Below are 22,917 nucleotides of genomic sequence, written 5' to 3'. Positions count from 1 at the left end.
CACAAATCAGCCACCATAAGCATGTGATAGTTACAAGATGACGTGAGACCATGTATACGATGTATCGCGTGACCATTGGCAGAGGCGGAATTTTGCAGAAAATTTTCAGGGGGGGGGGTGTTAGGACCCAAGTTTGTACATTTTCCTCCCAAAATAGTGGGCTATGGACCAAAAATTGGCAATGCATGACCATTTTTGTTAAATGGGTTGGGATGGGGTGGAGTTGCAATCCTCATAACTCCCCATCTAGATTAAAATTCTCCTTCTCTCACACATTTTTAGATTACGAAAGCGTTACCAAACGTTTCACAATAAATCCTCAGTCACTTGAGAAAGTGCAGTAATAAACTTCGACAGACCTTAATTGTACAGATTCATAGTTTTGTGCAGTGTTCAGGATGACCCCCCCCCCCCCTTTCTGACGAATACTTTTTTTTTTACCGTAAGACCAATGCACCATTACCAGCCTATCACTAGCATATGTAAATCGCAAATGAAAAATGCGTTGCGATTCAGCATTTTTCATCGACAATTGATTACAACTTGGTACCTCCAATGTACTTATATAAATAAATATCATCACCATGATACCGACTGAGCTAGTGCATTTTATCCATATTGAAATCATATGATTCACTGAATTTCAAAGGAACATGAAAACCTAGCACTAGAAATTGGAATGAGAATCACAAACAACTTGTCTACATTTATGTCATGAGTTATATTATAAACTTCTTCCCAACAAAACTATTGTTTGCACTGAATGACCATGGGTTCAAATTATCCATGATAAAATATTAAATGAACAGACATCCCTCAACTTTAAAAAACAATAAAATAAATATCTGTATGTACAAAATTTATTAATTTCATTGTTATTTACATAAATATGAGGAAATCTGTACATATCATTGATTGTGTGAAGGTTTTATATACAAGGGAAGTAACACCATATCACACCATTACAATTCACAATTGAAGTTTATATCAATGGTTTCTTAAAAGGTTATATAAAATGATTGTAAACACACTATACAAATTAACTTACACAATAATATGAGAATTAACCTGAGAATATGAAAATAACAATCTCTTGCAGTCTGGACAAAGTTCTCCGACTTTCATATACTTCTATATCTGAATATTGTGGATTTTAATTTCTAATTTGTATCAGCATTTCAGTGAGAACGTTCCAAATTAAACCAAATGTTAGCAACAACAATTGTATACGAAATTCTAGTATACATTTAATGAATCTTACCCACACAGAAATTTCCCTGTACCAAAAGAACTCTAATATTGAAGCTATCAACACTAACTACATAACTAGTTACTACAAAACTTCTGTATGTACTCGCTTTAGACTGGCATCTCTTACGGTGCCAGGAGAGGACAGGGAGACTGAATAGTCATCTAATGGCATGCCTGACTAGAAACCATATTCTATACTACCTGTGCAATTCTGAATTTATTTCTAGTATTAGTCCAGATTTTATCTGACTAGTTTTCCAATCACAACAACAGAGTAATAAAAAACAAAGCAAGCCTACAAGAGGAAATGATGATCTTCTCAAGAAACATACATGTATAGTTTCCTAGGATTTCACAAAACCAGCTGCAAAGTGCAAAATTTCATGTCCAAGTGCAACATGTTCTGACTCTCAATATGCCCATTAAAAAGTTAACATGCTTGTATAGTGAAATGGGAATGTGAAAAAACAATGGTTGTGAATTTCTTTTTACTGTAAAATCACATATTTTCACAGAGTCAAAATTCTGTGGTTTAAAAAAAAGAGAGCATGTTCTTGGGGTGCCAATTTCCTTGTTGATGGGCTGTTCATTATCAACATGGTAGTTCACTAATTGGGCTTGTGAAGAATTTGAGTTCATATCATGAGAATAAATTCAACATGAAGCCCACAGACCTCATCAGTCACCTGAGCATTAGTTAAAAGTATCACTTGCTCCAAGGGCTACGGAATCTAATAATTTTCCTGTTCTGCATATCTAAGCTTAATTCTAGTATTCAGCAGAATAAAACAAGATGTTTTCATAAAACACAAATGCCCCCAAAAGTATCAATACTGATGAAAAATTTCATAAATGTTATATTAACACCTTGGACTAATTTGGACTTGTCTTAGAGTCATAACCCAGGAGCTGCAAAACTTACAATTTTGGTACATTCTTTTCTGCTTTTCCTAAATATGCATTTAGTTTTTATACAGTATCAGCAAAATCAAAGTGAAAGTCTTACAAATGATAACGACAATAATCACTGTAATAATTTTGGCCCAACCCTAAAACCAAAACCCCTACCACTGGGATCATAAAATTAACAATTTACTTAGTTTCACTTTAGTATCAATAGCAGTAAAGATGTAATTTAAATGTTTGACATATAAACACTATATGCCAAGTTTGACCCTGTCCTATAGTCCCGAACCTCTGCCTAATGGATCAGGAAAATTACAATTTTGGTAGAGGCTTCCCTGCTCTACATGACTATGCATTTAGTTTTTCTTGATCTAAATGTCCAAATAAAAAAAATCACTTCCATGAAAATATATAGTGATTTTACAGTATAACAAAGAATAAACTTTTAATAAGATATTACATCTATAAGGAAATCTTACTGGCTGTCCATATCAATGTTGTCACTATGATCATGATCATTCCTGTACTATGTTTAAATGAATTGTGCAACACAACTTTATAATGATGAATATGTGTGAACACAAAAAATTTCATATCTAGAATGAATTCATTTTTGAGAGGATAATACATAGGTTTATCAATATCTAAATATGAATAAAGTAGAAAATGTTCCCTTCTTTTATAAACAAATCCCTTAAAGGCAAGAGCATCATGTAGCAAGCAAACATGTGCACTTCCATGCAAGTTAAAGCACCATCCACTCATGTCCTGGTAAATGTAGATCTGGAATGATAATCTTTGAGTTTTACTTTATATCCTTTTTAACATTTTATGTTAATAAATGTACATGTGTCTCAAAAATTTTTATCATATTTTAGTATTTTCATATGAATTTCAACAAAATTTCAGAAGAGTTATGAATTTTGCAATCATAAATGATATCTATGAAATCAAAACTACATTTTGCAGAATTCTAAAAACACTGAGTACTCTGTACAATGCAATAAGATCCTATTTATCAAGAAATGATCCATGGCAATATTGAGGATATTCTCTGAAATTAAGTACATTTAAAACAAAATGTATGTGTGAATCACACCACCATGGTAAATTCCTATTTACCCTGTGAGCTTGAATTATAACCTTGACCTTTACCAAACATGAAGTCTGCATTTCACATAGTTCAAAACTTCTGAGTTTAAAATTATAGACAAACATGGAATAAAAAGATATGCCCTAATTTTTTTATTTCACTGGGCATGAAAAAATAAATGATTAATTTATCCCCATATTCCTGGCCCCAAATGCACTAAATATCACCTTTCACAGAAAGGATTTAAATACCACAGATTACAAAAAAAAACATGTTTGTGTTAGTTTGGTTTGGGTTTTTTAACACATTTACAAAACAAAAACTTGCAATAAAATTACATTTATACGAATATAAGTATTTTTTTTTTTAGAAGATGCAATATTGCATATTATGTACATTCACAATTGTAACGGACTCTTCACATCAGTAACTCAGCATCTTTAAAATTTTCACTTTCACAGCTACAATTTGAATTTGCCTGTCCCTCGTGTGGTTTTCAAAAATTCCACAGCAGTAATTAATACTTTCCATTGATACAAACACAAAATTTCATTTAATACAGTGTATTTATACAGTAGTAATTTTAAACCGTAAAACAAAACAACAAAAAAAAACATTCTGGTCAGGACGTAAAAATGCCTAGAACAGAAACCTACAAAATTTTTCCACAGAAATAGATGAGAAGGCACAATTATGATGTGACAACACAACTTCAGAATAAGATAGGTTTATCTTTGACAGTGTCCTTGACATAGCCGGTGAATCGTTTGAGGAACTTGGGATACTCTCGTTTGTACACTGCTCTCAAAACGGATGCTGGAGCCCAGCCACCAGGGTTAACTGAAAGAATTCAAATTTTCTTTACTACAAATCTATAAATACCAGAAGATAATCATTCTATTACCTTCATAATAAGTACTTTACTTTATGAAGTGCATGTATTTACATAGCAGAGAAGTGACATGGAAGGGAAATTTCACAATTTAACACACTCTGTAAATGAATTTCTTTAATTCATGTGGTTTCATATACATCTGTATTTACAACCATAAATATTACACATACAGGAAATTATCACACACTGGTATTCAGTAATTCATCCATATGCATTTATAAATCTGTAATGAAATCCTAATTGCAGGTGACTCTTGGTAACTCGAAGTTCAAGGGACCTTATTAAAAATTCGAGAAATCGAGAGTTCGAAATTCGAAAATTGAAGGTCCGACCATATGGTTAAGATTTTACAGTAACCAGAAATGCTTACCAACTAGATCATATCGTTTTGCCATGTTTTCCTTCATATTTGTCAGTTGTTAATTTTATATCAAAATATAGGACCTTATTTTGCATTGATAAAAAGATTTCAAAGTTTATGTATTTATTAGTTCTTTAATCTAAGATAGGCTTACAAAACTAAGATCAAATAAAGATTTACTATCACAAATTAAATAGAGCACTAAGTTATGTTGCTAAACACAAAGTAAAAATTCTAACGAATAGGTAAAACAATGTTTTAGAGTAACTTTACACAAAGAACAAACTCGAGAAATTTAACAGTCTGTAGATCTCTAAATTAACATATAAAACTTACTTTCTCTCGTTGTCAACTCAAAACAAATTGTAGATATTGTAAGTTTTATTTCATAGTTGGATTATATATAATTTTAATCATCAGGACACAAGACCCCAGTGTAAGGTGTAAACTGACCAATTAGCCAATTATATACTCAAGTGTGTCACCTCCTCAAAGAAGCATGGGTGATGTTTCACCTATGTGAACACCTAATTACCACAGCCACACTATCCTCCAGTGTTCAACCAAATCCAGTTACGGTCCAAGTGGAAATAATTACATGCTTGGGTAACAGTTGGTATATGTTACCACCACTTCGAGAGATCGAGAGTGAAAAACAATGAAATGTGTTTTACAGGACCCAACTTCACTTCAAGAGATTGAGAACTTCGAGAGATCGATAGTAAATCTGCTTTATTATATAGAGAAAAAAATCCCGACCGTGATTTGACTTTGAGAGACCGAGAACTTCAAGAGATCAAAGTTCGAGCCATCAAGAGTCACCTGTATAAACCTTAGATATTCACCTACTCTTTATATAATATCAATGAATGCATTCATTTTGAGTATCACCATGCATGTGATTTGGTGTTGCACTGGAAATCTTTGCAAAATTGGTGTTATCAATTTACAAATATACATTTGTATATATAAAAAATTGTGTGTGATTGAAATTGCATTCATAAACATAAGCAACAGAAAATATGAAAACTAAATTTGTTCATGTTTGTAATCTCATGAATATCATGTGAAGCACAATTACACATGTGGTACTGCTTACCCTCAGCAGTGTAGCTGATTTTGCACTTGATGTCATCTCGACTGATATTGCCGTCTGCTGGTGGATCGATGATGGTTTCACATATCATGGCGACATTCATTTTCACTCGTACATACTTGTTCTGAAAGCAACACACAGATATACTACATTTCATGATAACTCACAATTATTTCAAATTCATGTAATGTTCAGTTTATGTACATTTTGTATTTTTGTGTAATGAACTCTGTTTTGTGTAATAACAAAACCATTGTAGATTCCTTATATTATGCCAATATTTAATTTAGCAAATTTGTCTTTCAGAGTCAATTTGTGAAAATGTATAATTGTGAATGCTATACCCCAAAGGATTTAAACCTATACTGGCATTTTAATACTGATAATTTAATTGTTAAAATAACCCCAAGTATAGACTGGATCCCCTAGAAAAAATTGCATGGGGTGGAACCAACTCCCTTTGGAGAGAATTCTGCATTGTCTCATATATATACCTGCACTCACCCCTAAAGGTAGCACACACACTATATCAACTAGTGTTTGACTTAAGAATTGGATTGTTATCAAATGCTGGTTTGATGATCGCAAAAATCTATAAAACTCAGTTCGAAACAACTTAACCAGTATCAACAACCTCAAATTTTATGACAGAGGCTAATTATTCCCTAATTCAGAATTATGAGATGTTGTCTTACAGGAATTTTGGTGTCCTCTGTTGAATAATTAACCACAATCCACCTGTCTGGATCCTCGTCGTTTTTCCCAGTCACATGACGAACGTGGGACCAGAAGAGGGCATCTCTCTGTGAAGCTGGCCACACTCTCTTGATGACATTGTGACTGATGAATGTGTCTTCTGCCAACCAATCAGTACACACACTGGACTCAAGGGTGGCTATTAATCAGAGAAATTCCAACAACTGTACGTTATATTTAATTTCAGTAGGTATTTTTAATATGTGCATTTTAATGCCCCCCTTCGAAGGTTGAGGTGCATATTGCTTTGCACATATCTGTTGATCTCCCAAATCTTATGCAACAGATAACTGGAGAACACCCATCCTCATATACTTCAAACACGATAGGCGATATCCCAATTGCTTGTCAAGTCAGTATGTCCAAGGTCAAGGTCACTACCCGGCCATACAAGTTTTAAATGTGTCTAATGTAACGAATAACTGGAGAATGCTTTACTTTGCAGATTTTATAATTGGTAGGCTGAGACACATTAACTTGATGCAGGATGATCCACACTGCACAGCAGACAAGACAACTTCTATGTGTATGATAGAGTTTTTGCAACAGATAACACTTTAACTCGCAGACTTCATACTTAACAGACAGACAACTTTTATGCATTTCCCATTGTGTGTTGCTTTTCCTGGATTTGCATAAACTCAAGTTATAGTTATTTTCCTTAAGGATACATGTAGGTTTAACATGCAATGCTCTGAGTACTTTTATACATGTCAGAAATGTGTGCAGCCCTATCTACGGCTAAAGAAGACCAATATAAAATTTTCTAAAGGCCAAAAGCATACAATAACACACAAATAAAATAGAATACAGACTTATTACAATTACCCCCTACTTACAATCAGATAAGAGAGATGAGAAATATAGGAGGGGGGGGGGGGGGCATATCAGTGTAAATAGTATAAAACTTTCTAACTTATTTAATGTTTCCAATTTTATGAATCAAAAGTAAATCAGTTCTTACAAAATGAATATAAAAAGATTAAAGCAGTAAAATGTATCAGTAAGTCAATAAAAAGATGAGATCAAGTTCAAGAATTGTCAGGTACTATAAACAATGATGTAATTCATGTGGCTCTTAATCAATGAGTTCAACTTCATACTTTTTTGTTGTTTGTCTTGCAATCAACTCTTACAATTAGTTACTATGGTTAACAGCACGTACAAATGATGAATAATTATGTTCAAGAACTAGATTTTAAAATATCTGATAACATCTTTTGTATGATTTAAAATATTTTCATACATTGTGAAAGACATCCTTTCATTTTTTCATACAGTCACCTTTTTATATATTTCTGGAAGAAACATATCCCTGCTATAAGGGAAAGATAACTCATGTAAGTAACAATTACTTTTGTATACAGAAATACTGAATGGCTAAGCACTTATTAAGCTTGTTTTTATTTTCACCATACAGATTTAATTTTTAAGTGGGAAACGGGGGAGGGATACACTGAAAAGGTATTTTGGAGGTTAACCCATGTGTGACTTGTCATTTTTGTCACAAAAAGGGTGCAAAAACAAAAAATGTTTGTTTGATAAATGGTTTAAATTCTGCGGAACCACTGCTGGCTGATTTACACAAGTTTTACCGTATATATATCCTTATAAAAAGAAAGAGTCCTTGAGTAAATGAATCCTCTAAAATTATATTTATCACACAAGATAATCAGATAATGCTCATTTCCTTGATTATAAATGCATATGATTAGTAGAGATATAAGTAGTGATCACAATAGTAATTCTGGAATTTGGGGCAGTTTGCTCAAAAAACAAACCAAAACTAGATTTGCAATGTATCAAACCTCAATACAATTTCAACGTACAAATTCTGTAGTTTGAATTTGTTTCTGATAAATTCTGATAATTCTGTTGATTTCTTATCCATTCTGTTTACTTAATGTGTCAGTTCTTCTTTTGCACTGATGAAGAAATACATGTATACATACCATCCCAATCCAATCGTACATCTATGCTCCAAAAGTAATGACAAACTTCATGGCCAGTAATTCCCTACAAATATTGTTCAAAGTATACTTTAATATGAATCTTATCAATGGAAATTTTGCAAGAGCCCCACAGGTCTTATTGGTCACCTGGGTACAAAATGACACCAGGAGGCATTGCTTGAAATAAATTGAAAGTAAAAAAAAAAACGTTTGTGGAAATTTAGATAGCAAGAGGTATGATATAATTTTTGTATTCTGGTACAAAGATATACATCCTTTTTTTTAAATGTTTAAAGGAAATGCATGAACATTCTAGAACTATTTACAATTACAGTACTTAATGACCAATTTTCATTCTACTCTTTCAGCCCCACCCTAGAACCAAATCCCCTACCCCTGGGATTATGAAATTTACAATTTTGGTAGAGGGCTACCTGCTCCTTCTCAACATCCATTTAATTTCAATTTAGTATCAATAGCATTAAACAAGGTATTATTTAAACGTTTTACTCATGAACACTCTATGCCAACTTTGGCCCTGCCCTGGAGTTAGAATCTCTGCTCCAGGGATCATGAAATTTACAATTTTGATAGAGGCATTCCTGCTCTACATGACTATGCATTTAATTTTCCTTACAGATGTGTGGTTGTAAAGGAGATTTTTGAAAACTGGTCAATTTTAGGCAGTTTTGCCTTGGCCTTAGACCCCAGGGGATGAAAGAGTTCTGAAATTTATAAATTCATGTCCTCCTTGTCCCAAAGATGCTTCATACCAAATTTTAAAAAAGAATTGGAATGGCAGTTAAAAATATTCAATTGTTAATGCAAGATGAATGATCCATGATGATGAACTAAAAATCCTGCATACTCCTTACTCAATGTATCACACTAGTACAGATTTCCAGATCATTTTTGTAGGTTAAACTATGAGTTAGAAATCTTGCATTGCAACAGATCATATAAGAAATCTCGCATTGCAACATATCATATAACAGCAATGATTAATAGTAAAATCAAGGCAATAGAAAAGAGCGATGTGAATTTGCAGTAGAATCATCTTGTAAATAACTTTCTCTCACAATAAATTGGGAATATACACTAAATGTACTGCTGTGGAGTACGTTAAATTTGTGGGGGCCAATATTTGTGGATTGAGCAGATTTTTACGGTTTCGTTGATACATGTATGTAATTTCATGGATATGGTTTCGGTGCATTGAAACATTATATAAATTTTCATTTCATTTTGGTTAGAAATTCATGGGATAGGGGTGCCTATAAAAATTGATCCACCAAGAAATACAAGATTCTTGGTCAAGGAATTCACATATATTATCATGGTTAAGCAGAAAGCTAATGACTCCAAACCTTGACAACGTAAGATGCTTTCAGAGGGTCGATGACCACACCGTCAACCTCCAGTTCTCGTTTGTACACCTTGAGGTCTAGTTCCTCTGCAATCACCTGCCAGGTGTCCTCGCCTCCCTCCGTCTTCTCGTCCATCCTTTTAAGGTGGTTATCCACCAACTGATTAATCTGAAACATTTCATGACAGAGTATACAATTACAGAACACTTTTATGAAAATGCTTTTATGTTACTCTTGAAATACAGAATACCTTGGTACAGTGTATATCAGTTGACTTAAAACAGAACAACTGGGTTGGGAACAGAGATCTTGAAGCTAATGTATGATTTAAGTATAATAATGACTATGCAATGATTCTTCCTCACATTTTTATACCTTTTGTCTTCAAAAATAATTTCTAAACTCTGTCATTAATTCTTTCTACAGTTTTTTTATTTGAATGATATATTACCTCAGTATATAATGGATGTTGTGGACTCAGAGCTTACCTCAGTATATAATGGATGTTGTGGACTCAAAGCTATCTTGTGTCATTCTTTCTACAGTTTTTTGATTTGAATGATATATTACCTCAGTATATAATGGATGTTGTGGACTCAGAGCTATCTTGGGGTGAGCAGGTGTTGAAGCTTTCTCAGTCTGAAAACAAATACCCCAAATGTTGGTACATATTTGTCCTGAGTACTGTACAAATGATACAACTGTGCATTTCAAGACAAGACAGCTAATGTGAACTAACAGGATGATGATTTTAAACAAGCAGTATGAGTAATAAAACTGTTGTAAATTCCCATGGTGGATTATTTTTGTTTAATAAACTCTTCAAAATGACACCATGATTACAAAAACCCCATCATCCATTTATTAGACATGAAATATGATTGTTATACATTGAATACCTTGAAGAGATTTTTCAAATAATCAAAATGATAATCCTGGAACCAAAACCTATACCCCTGGGATTATGAAATTAAAAATTTTGGTAAAGGGCTAGCTGCTCTTTCTAAATATTCATTTAGTATCAATAGCAAGATGTCATTTAACAATACATAAGTTTGGTCATGCCCTGGAGTGAGAACCTCTACCCCACGAATCATGAAATTTACAAAATTTTCGAAGAGGCCTTCCTGCTCTACATGACTATGTATTTAGTTTTTCTTACAGATGTGCAGTTGTAAAGGAGAACATTTTTGAAAATTGGTCAATTTTTGGCACTTTTGCCTTGCCCATAAGGCCCCAGGGGTGCAGGATTCCTTAAATTTACAATTTATGTCCCCCTTGTTCTGAAGATCCTTTATACCAAATTGTTAAAAAAATTGTAATGGTAGATATAAAGAAGAAGTTAAAAATGTTCAGTTGCTAACACACCATAGGTGCTGACCAATAGTATAAGTCACCTGAGTGACTTAGATGACCTCAAATTCAGTTAAAAGCCTTGAAACTGTATATTTCTTTAACAGCAATAGCATAAGTCACCTGAGTGACTTAGATGACCTCAAATTCAGTTAAAAGCCTTGAAACTGTATATTTCTTTAACAGCAATAGCATAAGTCACCTGAGTGACTTAGATGACCTCAAATTCAGTTAAAAGCCTTGAAACTGTATATTTCTTTAACAGCACCCTGTTGATATCTTTTCACCTTTATATGAATTTTTGGCCAAAATCACTAGAGATGATCCTTGCCCCATATAAACACACTATTGAAGCAAGCCGAATTATATTCAGCATCAACATGAAATTATATATGTTTTAAATACTTCTCAACCATATCCTTATGTACATGTCCAGTTTACTTGACACTTTTTGACCTCAAAATCAATAGGGGTTATTTCCATACAACTGAAAGCCGGTATCTAAAGTTTCATTACTCTAATTAAAAAGAAAAATCAGTTAAAGCTCAAAAATCGCTTTCTTTTATCCGTGTCCTGTTGAACCTGACCTTTGGACCCCAAAATCACTAACAAAGATCCATGTCCCACAAACTCATCATCAGTGTATATTTAATCAATTCAGTCTCAAAAAGTAACTGAAACTTTTTTTAAAAACTTGAACAAAATGATTCCCACATACATGAAACAAGCCCCAAACATGAAGTTTGGGGATATAATAATCAAAGCAACTTTTTACCATCATTTCATTATACTTTTCATCTAATTTGTCTAATCCTGCATCAACAGCATCATAAAATTCTTCCTCTTTCATCTGGGAGTTGGGACCCTCCTACAAAATCATACAAAGGTTTACAAATTATATGGATTTCTGGTTTATAAAAAGTTTTCCCTAATCTACAATCATGCTTATCCATGTACAGTTAAATCAAATTAAACTGAACAGTTCATTTCTCAAACCTCGAAATCTGGGCCCCCTATGATGAGTTTCTGCTTTCCTCTCTCTAAGGATGCTGACTTGTAAGCCTCTTCAAACTTCTTTCTTCGTTCCACCTCCTAATAAAGAATATCATTTGGAGTTGTAAAAACTTTAGTCATTTCCAAACATTTTATCAGGCAACCCCAAAATATAAAAATACAGAAATATCATTACATTATCGAACTGCTTCACAATATTTGCTTCTTTGTGAATCCCTCAACATTTAAACTAGTAATGAATGTTAAACTACAATACATATTTTAAAGGAATCACTTTTATGATTCCATACTTATTTGTAAAGCTTTACATTAAGAATAATACACAGTATCTAAACATTTTCCAGTTTCATAAAACTTTCTTTTAAGGATGTAACATGTTTATAAGGACATGTAGTGTCTTGTCATTTCCTACCTGGTCTTCATAAAACTTTCTTTTAGGATGTGACCTGATTACAACCACACACAGTGTCTAACCTTTTCCACCCGCTTCTTCCAAGCCTCCTCCCGCTGTGCCATCAGCTCAATACAATGAGTCAGGGTGTGTATAATCCCCATAGTGGTGGCCTTAAATGTCAGAGCTTCCCCTTTGAAATCCACTGCATGGCCCCCATGTTGTTGTAAAATTGATGCTGAAAATGAAGGCCACATTCTTCTTTACTATATGTATTGCCACCACTATAGGAATCTTGAATTATACTGCGGAACTAAATTTGATAGAGTCAATTTCAATGGATTGCCCTGATTTTACACACTTGTTGGAATGTGAATTTGGTCTCTGCACATTAAAAATCATATGGATTGTATTAATTGTTGAGGTTATATATTTTTTAAAAAAATGGAGCTCATATTATGAACTAAATCATACCACTGATAATACCTACCTAAATCTTTGCCCTTAGGACTATGGAATATTTGACCTTGATGATCTGATCCACATGAGGAGTCATGGGGGTCGTCTGGATCCCCGATGTCATCTTCATGTACTGAAAGAAAACCAAAAAAGCACTATGTATTCTCTGTTGGTATTTTTCACAAACAAATTGGATTTCTTTTTTCTTTCTACATAATTTTAATATACATGTATGTGATTTACACAACATTGTAGATAATCAAATGATCACTGTCGAAAATACTGAATTTTTTACTTTGTTCCATGTACTACACCTACATTCTTGGACAGCCCCATGCGATACCGCAGAAGCACAGCTGTCAAAGTATCCCTGTAGTGTGTCGATCTGACGGCACAGGATATCTCGGAATGTTTCCATCTCTGCCACCTTCTCTGACAGACCACGCCCTCTCTGTCAAGTCAAAACTCAAATCTTATAGATACCTTTTATTGACTAAACTTTTATAACAATTCTTCACAAAGAAATGTAACTTTAGGTTCATTAACTCTGTCACCTTGGTAATTTCTAATCTAAATGAGACAAAGACACTGGGTATATTACCATATTAGAAAAAAACACAAATGCTTCTTTAAAAAACATGTGTTGGACTGTATCTTAAAGAACAAGTAATTTTTTAGTTTGTTAGTTGTCATTTTTGGTAAAAGCTCCAAAGCAAGTCCTCTGCTATTCACAAACGAGACACAAATCTCCAATGACTGGGCCAAGGTCATTGTTTTTTGTGATGTAAGAAAGGTTCCTAGTAGTGGTCATCCAGGAAGCTAGGATAGTAGTTGATGTACTTACTTTAAAAGAGGAAGTGGATGTGGTGGACAGACTACATGCTGATGTAAGTGACATGAGAGATCCATGGCGACGCAAATTGTTTTCACTACCATATCCCGATTCAGCTTGCTGAAAAAGACAACACAGAGAACTTTACAACCCCAGACCATAAAACTACAACTTAACAATTGATTTACCTACATTTCGTTTATTTAACAATTAAGGCTATAATTTTCTCCTTAGTGTGTACCTTGTGCAGTTCAATGGCATTAATCCATTTCTGACGTTCCTCTTCATCCTTGGCTCTCAGATACCAAACACTGTCATTAACTCCCACGTCAAATCGACAATCATCAAACTGGTGGGGCTAGAAGAAATTTTTAAAATTCAATATTTTTAAAAGTGAAATTGTATGCACATAAATGTTGTCACTACAAATGAACATATACAACAGTATGATCATCATGATAGTATAAATGTACACTTCATCAAGTTTGTATGTTGTTCTATATAATTATTCCAGTAATTTTCATTCATATACAGACGTCCATCATCAAGTGACACCCTCATAAGTTTACCATGATTGTCATATAGATTCAAAGAGTTTGTAAATTCTACACAATCAACAAAAATTGTAATGCAAAATGAATTGTTGATGAACAGACTGCGTTGTAAGTTCTGATGAAAAGTTATTTCATAAAGGAAGAGAAATCAAATCTTTTTGGGTGGCTAAAAGACCAATTGCACAAAAGATAGTTAAGTTTAACTGACAGATAGCACTATATAAATGTAAGGATTAATGATGAGTCAACTGTCAGTTAAAGTTAACTAACCTTCGTGCAACTGGGTCCAAAACAGAACCATATTATAGTTTAAATAACATTTAAAAAATGTAGATAACAAGAGGAAGTAAAGGAAATCATGAACCCTCTTCACTTTTCAGTGTTTATAATGATAAAGTGATCATTCTAAGAGTCTTTTGAAGTTGGAATTCCTTTATACACTGTATCTAGCATGTTATCAGTTTCTGTGGATAAAACTGTAAACATGATGAAAACGAAAACTCAATTTGTTTTTATAAAAAGTAAAATCAACACAATTTACTATGGAATGTAATGTATTCCCAGATTTTTTAAAAAGTCCAAAACAGTGGGGGGTAATATAGGGAGAGGGGTACTTTATTTATGGAGAGGGGTACTATATTTCAACTCTTGAACATCATAAAAAAAATTCCCTAATCTTTAATAAATCTTATATTTGTACTTATTACAACTAATCTAAGCCAAAAAACTATAAATCAACCCATGCATCCATTTTTTGTTTGCATCTCATGTTTAAATGTGATTCTGCTGTTAATGATTGTGTCAGTAACCTAAGTTTTTACATTCTCTGTGACAATGTACCAAGTCAAGACCCTCCTAAATTCTTATCATTCTGAAATACTGCAGAACAAACCTACCAGATAAAAAACGAGATATTAAAAATAGCAGGCACACTGTTAAATCACTTAGATGAACTATAAACATGAATACAATATTCTACCACTAACAGAACTGACGTATTGCTATCGTTTCTCTCAGAGAGTAATGCCTTCTGACTCAGTTCTTGACATCCAGTAAACAAACTCATCATGACTACTGCAAGTAACTTACTAGTACACAGTTAAATAAATGAAATTACGATGGTGTCAATGCTCTGTCAAATCTTAGATACAAGTGTTCACTTCACATCATCTCTCTCTGTGACATTTTTTTAAAAACTTTTATTTAATGCTTTACCCAAACATTGTTTAGTAAAATATATTATATAGGAAATCCTTTTTGTGACATGGAATGTTTTGTATATATTACAGAAGTTACACAAAAATAAAAAAAATTATAGGGAAAAAAATGATGAAAATACATGTATAGCAGAATATCTACACATAATTCATAAACCATACATAACAAATAAATCAAGTAAAGAAAATCCCAATAACCTTAAACAAAGGCTTGAACCAAGATCTATCTAGCAATGCTAATCAAACGTTACATGATTTTAGTCTTGATATGGATATTGCTTTTAAATTTTTCACTAGTACTGTATTCAATTGCAACAGCACCTATGAACATAAAATATTCAAAACTGCCCACTCTTCCCTCCTGTTTCTCTATCTACAGTATATGAGTCAGATTGGAGATAAAACTGATGAACATTTATACAGCAATGAAGTCATAACCAGCTGGAGTGTTTAGGAATATGATCCCTGTCAGTGATTGATTGAATGAACTGTGTCTCCCAGATTGATTTCTGTTGATACTTACACTTAGACTAGATTTTATTACCCAATCTATATCATACTAATGGATATCTGTATAGTGGGTTTCCACTAAAACTACTGCAATAAATCGGATATATAGGTCATAGAAATTCTAAAGAATTCATAAGCCTTGATAATGGATGGAGTTTGGCAGCCCACTTGTAGATGAATAACTAATAGTAGGACAACCATTCCCCTCTGAATTATAGGCAACCTGGAACAATCTAATTCCATGTGGGAGTGTTGCCCCTTTCTTTGTACAAATTACACGAAATTTATTATTATATCAAAGAAAAAAATGTAATATCATGACAAACACACATGTAAATAGATCTCCTTCAGCTAAGTCCCATGAGTCACATTGCTGCAAGGTGCAGACAAGTGTTTGCATCTATAACAATTTACACACTGCACGATCTCAAGGAATCAAGTTTTATACATATACATGTACACACAGAATGACTTTATATGTACATGCTCCCAACTGTAAAAATCATGTTCCAGGCTTTTGGACTTCCTAATATCAATGGGGAAAAAAGACAAATGGCAAACCTAATACACAACCTCCCCCCAAAACATAAAACAATTTCATAAATAATACTAGCAAACAAATATGTGAATAAAGATCTCCTTAACAAACTAGAAGTCAGAAAGCAATCATTTTTAGTTTCATCAAATCGGTTATAATGTGCCCTGGACCCTGAGGGTGAGCCAGTCCGTGTTCAGCTGAGTCGTATAATGATACATGTATTATTGTACATACTGCTTCAGTGACCTTTGTACATGTAGTGGACTTTAATTTGATGACCTCACTAACCAGACCTGATCTGAATGAAAACAGTTACATTCCCATGATTCCATAGTCAGTCTGTATCGTCAACTACTCATTAGACAAAGGTTACAAAATATATTACATGAGGGGCCTTTACATGTGTATAATGTTAGGGAGGTTGATAAACCTTCTCACCAGTAAACTTTCCTGATACAGCTCTGATGTTCTTTTCAGCTGTATCCTTTTCTCATGAAAAATTATTGATCTGTATTTGAAAATATATGTGTAAAAGTGCCAGTTCTTATATACACATGTGTGTACAAGTAGTATATGTCTAAAAGTGCCAGTTCTTATATACACATGTGTGTACAAGTAGTATATGTCTAAAAGTGCCAGTTCTTATATACACATGTGTGTACATGTAGTATATGTCTAAAAGTGCCAGTTCTTATATACACATGTGTGTACATGTAGTATATGTGAAAAAGTGCCAGTTCTTTATACATGTGTGAGTATATGGATTGGATTTGACATACAAGTATTGATTGAAACAACATTCCTAAATATTATGAATCACCTCTGAATCGACATTACTCAGTAGAATATGTCAGTGTTACTTTTCAATGGGCCTAACAGTTATTTATATGTACTCCTGTAGTGAATTTTAGAAGCTGCAGGACCAATAATCTGTCATTAAATATGAATTATTTAGTGTATTCTAAAATAAATTACATATGAAAAATGTAAACACATATATCAAATACTAGGCCAGTATAAGACATAATATCTATTGACAGCCAACATCTACATATTAAATACTAGGCCAGTATAAGACATAATATCTATTGACAGCCTACATTTACATATTAAAACAAATAGGTATTTTACTTTGTATTTTATTTAATTAAATTTGTGTTTATTCCCTCATAACCTCAGTTGGACCAACCTAAAATTTGCATTGTTTGCTGTAATGTGACTCAGACTTTATTCCACTGGCATTTTGGGAAGAACATACGAAGTTTTTCATTGGGAATGGGGATTTATTTCGGCCTCAAAGGACCCCTACATAATCACTGTTACCCCAAAAGTTTTTTTTAAAGAAAAAGTCAAACTCCAGGTCAAAAAATCGAACGCCATTGTGTACAAGGTCTTCCAATAAAGAATTTATATACAAAATATGAAAGCCCCACCTAAAATAGTTCCAAATATATTTAATAGGTTATATTTTCTTAAAAGTAGGTCAAACTCCGAGTTCAAGGTCACAAGGTCAAAGATCATGATATGAAATGAAAGGGCTTGCCATAATATACAAGATATGAAAGATCTACCTTAAATAGTTCAGGATATAATGTATAGGTCAGATTTTTATTAAAAGTAGGTCAAACTTCCAGGTCAAGGTCACAAAATCACACACCATTGCATCACATGAAAGGTCTTGCCGTAAAAAAATGTATATATTATACAAAATATGAAAGCCCTAGCTTAAATAGTTCAAGAGATATTTTTTAAGATTTTTCTCATATATCAGTATATAACACTTTGATACCCTATTGTGGCCCCATCCTACTGTACCCCCAGGGGCCATGAATTGAACAAACTTGAATCTGCACTATGTCAGAAAGCTTTTGTGTAAATCTAAACTTTTCTGGCTCAGTGGTTTTTTAAATGAACCCACCCTATTTTTGCTATTATCTCCCCTTTGAAGTGGCTCTTGAGAAGATTTTCCCTTTATATCTGCATTTAAAACTTTGATCCCCTATTGTAGCCCCACCTTAACCTGGGGGATATGATTTGAACAAACTTGAATCGCACTATGTCAGGAAGCTTTCATGTAAACGTGAACTCTCTTGACCCAGTGGTTCTTGAGATTGATTGTATCTTGTTTAACATCCCTCTTGAGAATTTTTCACTTATAGAGAGACGTCACCAACACCGGTGAAGGGCTTCAAATTTAGGCCTATGCTTGGAGCTTACGGCCATTGAGCAGTGAAGGTTCTTTAGCATGCCACACCTACTGTGACACGGGACATCTGTTTTTTAAGGTCATCTCCGAGGACCCGTGACATGCACACCTGATGCCGAGCGTTTGGCGACGGGACTGTCACTACCTGTTTTAACGACTTAGGTCTGTCGCAGCTGAGATTCGAGCCCCGACCTTCAACTTGCGGGGCAAACACTCTACCTCTAGATCACTGCAGTGTGGTTCTTGAGAAGATTTATAAAGATTTTCTCTATATATTTGCATGTAAAACTTTAAACCCTTATTGTGGACCCACCCTACCCCCGGGGTCTCGATTTCAAAAAACTTGAATTTGCTCTATACTCGCATGTAAAACTTAGATAGATACCCTTACTGTGGCACCACCCTACCCCCTGGGGACCATGATTTGAACAAACTTGAATCTGCACTATGTCAGGTATCATGTAATTTTGAAATTTTCTGGCCCAGTTGTTCTTGAGAAGAGGATTTATAAAGATTTTCCATATATATTTCCATGCAAAACTTTGATCCTCAATTGTGACCTCACCCTATCCCTGGGGACCATGATTTGAACAAACTTGAATCTGCACTATGTCAAGAAGCTTTCATGTAAATTCAGGGCTCGAAATTAGCGAGAAATACTCGAAAATGCGAGTACATTTGAAAAATAGCGAGTAAAAATAGTGGACACTCGAAAATCTTAGCGAGTGGTGATTTACAAACTATGATCGTATCGTATCCGTTTGATACAGTAATGCGCTACTCGCTTTTCTTAAACTTGCACTCTGAATCATACAAACGCTTACATGAATGACCGATTTCAACAACCGTTTCTATCCGGATTTTTCTTTTATGATTTTTTAAGAAACTCGGAGTCAAACAATTGCTTTAGAGGTCGAACATCCCATCATGACGAAAAATATAGACATGTGTCACGAGTCCTGTTCACTTATAGGAGTGATTAAATTGAATTCCAAGTATGAGGTTTTTGTTATTCATTTATCTAAAAAAGAATCAGTGTCTATGTTTTACCAAGTCTTCCGGTAGTCATTTTTATGGGAATCATGAGAATGTCCTATCTATATTAATTTATTGTCATATTGAGGTCGGGTTGTAGTGATCAGTGTACTGCTCACCGCATAGACAATTATCAAAAAAGTTCATGGAGCTCATGATGTGCTGCTTATAAAACCATGAGTCAATGATAATGACTATATGATTTGAAAAATCATTAGTGACAACCCTGATGTGGCATGAAATCAGTCTATGCGAAAGACATCGGACCGTCGGACCTGACCGATGTACAGTGCCTCAGGTCCGATGCATCATTTTTTACACCGGACCGGAATGTCCGATGTCTCAGTGTCCGGTTTTGAGCTTTACTATTTTGATGCGGGATCATTTAAATGTTTGTTATGAGTAAAAAAATAGCACACAAATCCAAATACGTAAATGAATGTGATTAAACTAAAGTATTATACGGGAGGGTATAGTATTACTAGTATAATAAATAAGATTCCCTTGGTTTTGCATTTTCACGTGTTTCACATTTTTACATTAGGTTTTTCGGTCTGACAAAATTTGGTTCGGTCCGGTGTGTTCATTGATTACACAGGACCGAATGTCCTGTGTGGTCCAAACAACTTTCGCATAGACTGTGAAATTGAAAGACTGGGTCTAGACCTGCGGTAAACAGGTTGTGGATTAGAGGTGCGATAATCAAGAGACCTAAACATTGCACCATATGACTTGCATAACTTAGTGTCCTGTCCAAATGATGCCTGTTGACCCACTAGTCTCAGTAATAATGGGGAAAATCGTTGATTTAAAAAAAAACATGAAAAAAGAGCACTGCTTCATTATTTTTATTTTAGCTTGTAGGTTTTCATTTTAGCCGGTGGATTTTTTACCCACAGGCTAAAATTAGCCTGTGGTAGAAAAAGTTAATTTCGACCCCTGAAATTTGAACTTTTCTTGCCCAGTGGGTTTTTTAAATGACCCCACCCCATTTTTGCAATTATCTCCCCTTTTAAGCGGACATGACCCTTCATTTAAACAAACTTGGATCCCCTTCACCCATGGATGATGTGTACTATTAAAGTTTGATTGAAATTAGCCCAGTGGTTCTGGGGAAGGTGAAAATGTGAAGGACGATGGGTGATCAGAATAGCTCACTTGAGCTAAAAAAGAATTAAAGCAGTAGAAAATATTTTTGCTCCAGAGCAATGTTCACCACTGATCACTGGCTTAAAAAAACCTGAGATAATTAAACAGAATGACTAACCTTTTGCCAAACTGGCAATTAACAGTACATATTCAAATACCTTGATTCTAAGGACTAGTTCAAAGAAAAGAAATAGTACATTAAAATACCCTCACTGTTAAAATCTGACTAATCATTTTACAGTTACAAAATATATTTTATTTTCCCATATATGAAAAATCCCCAATGTGCTCATCTATCTAGAACTTACTGTGCAACAGGGATCCTAGAGCACAGAGTAAACTTCTTTCTTTTTTTTTCAAACTAACAGTATGAAAAGTTTTAAAAGGCACATACTTTGTGTGATAAAATAACAAATATTAATCAATATGTGATGAGAAAATTCGGGTTGAATACCGAATACTCCTATTACCGTTACTGTTGCCTTCGAAAGACTGACAGCACCTCTACATCCATACGATGTGTCATTTTCTGATTTATAATAACTGAGCGTTCCATCCTTTAGAACGATAAATCGATCTTGCCAACCGTGTAAATAATTCGTCCATTTGCTCAGACTGTCTTGGAACTCTGGCAATGAAGATTCGAAGTCCGAATCTTCGTTTTCTTCGTCGTCCGTGAGACTAAGCACATCCGTGCGTTCTTCGGCCATAATCAATATGAAAAGTATACACCTTTTCTGATTTCACATATTTGAAAGTACTATTAAATTTCTCCAAAACTACATAGGTAGGTGTTTATGCTCAAGAAACCGACGTGATGATGTCATATGTCATACAGGAAGTTATCACATATAAAAGAAAACTGGTTTTGAATCTAAAATAAACCCGGAAGATCATTTCGTCAGTACTTTTATCATTTTGAAATAATTTTTTTATGCTTTATTATTTTGTCACTATACTTTTATACCTTGCAGAATTTTTTTAACAAATACTTTCTATCTAACATGCTGGCAGCAAATACATAATGTATGCATGTCCAGGGGCGGATCCAGGAATATTTGCCTGACCGGGTTCCAAACGACCAACATCTACAGGCATGCAAAAAATGTGATGCCCATAATGTGTAGAATTCTTACTGGAATATTGATAATGCCTTAACAATGTAGCGGTCAGACGGGTTCGATCGCTGGTGACCAGACAAGCTCAGTTGGTAGCTAGAGCACCTGACTAGGCTACTAGGCTTATATAGAATTTACTGAGGGGACCTGGGTTCGAATCCCGGTCTGGTCCGTTGCGTTTTCTTCCTTCCGATTACATTTGGTGCCGTTGACCACCCCTGGACTTGCAAGTGAAAATCCTTTCGATCGCCGGTGGCCAAATAGTTCAGTAAGAGCACCTGAATTATAACACCCCCCCCCCCCCCCCAAAGGGGGTGATACGCTTATTTTAATTAAAATCAAATTTTTACGAATTTGTTTACAAGAGGTAAAATAATTTTATCTTAACATTCTGCGCCATAGATTAATTAAGCTAAGTTAAATGTTCGTATAAGAGTTTACAAAGCTTCATATACCACAGGTGCTTGGGTTCAGGACGCCCCCCCCCCCCCACCCCCACGCCCCACCCCTCCCGAATAACCTGCATGAGTTGATATAATTATTTTTGTGTTGAAAATCTCTCTAAAGAACAAGGTTCTCTTATAATATCTAGTGATGGTAAGTTTTAAAAGGGACTTATTTTGGACTTTTGAGGTATGCAAGACATTGTTGACATGCTTTAGAGAGATTTTCAAGTGAAAAATAAATAAATCAACTCGTGCAGGTTATTCGGGGGTTCCTGAACCCAAAGCACCTGTGTCTAGCTGCATAGTCTCGATTAAGGCTACTAGCTCCTCTCCGATTTTTTGTTGTTGTTGTTGTTGTTGGTTTTTTTTTTTTGGCTATTCATAAAATTATTTTACACCATTACGGAGATCCTATGGA

At 34.3% G+C, this 22,917-nt stretch overlaps 1 protein-coding gene across 1 annotated transcript; it reads right to left on the bottom strand.

The window, feature by feature from the left end:
* Positions 1-844: 844 nt before the first annotated feature.
* On the bottom strand, positions 845-21,799 carry LOC125650266 (ceramide transfer protein-like). Its single transcript, XM_048878408.2, has 14 exons — positions 21,406-21,799; positions 13,968-14,084; positions 13,739-13,846; positions 13,213-13,345; positions 12,926-13,027; positions 12,519-12,673; positions 12,027-12,122; positions 11,806-11,898; positions 10,248-10,316; positions 9,678-9,845; positions 8,311-8,374; positions 6,298-6,497; positions 5,606-5,726; positions 845-4,090 (listed from the first exon to the last, which is right to left on the bottom strand). Exons 1-14 carry the CDS (start codon positions 21,643-21,645, stop codon positions 3,963-3,965), a joined length of 1,794 nt encoding a protein of 597 aa, XP_048734365.1. The 5' UTR covers positions 21,646-21,799; the 3' UTR covers positions 845-3,962.
* Between the last annotated feature and the right edge of the window lie 1,118 nt (positions 21,800-22,917).

This window comes from Ostrea edulis, chromosome 5 (assembly GCF_947568905.1).
Source record: "Ostrea edulis chromosome 5, xbOstEdul1.1, whole genome shotgun sequence".
In the NCBI taxonomy this organism is placed as follows: domain Eukaryota; kingdom Metazoa; phylum Mollusca; class Bivalvia; order Ostreida; family Ostreidae; genus Ostrea; species Ostrea edulis.
The sequence above is the reverse complement of the archived record's forward strand: the minus strand, read 5'-3'. Positions and strand labels throughout refer to the sequence as shown.

Bases quoted from the DNA above. Each gene is read 5' to 3' on its own strand.
- LOC125650266 (XM_048878408.2), bottom strand. From the start codon at position 21,645: ATGGCCGAAGAACGCACGGATGTGCTTAGTCTCACGGACGACGAAGAA. The intron at 14,085-21,405 runs GTAATAGGAGTA...AATTTCTTCTAG, and splicing joins TTTCGAAGGCAACAGTAACG to CCCCACCAGTTTGATGATTG. The intron at 11,899-12,026 runs GTTTGAGAAATG...ATGATTTTGTAG, and splicing joins TAGGGGGCCCAGATTTCGAG to GAGGGTCCCAACTCCCAGAT.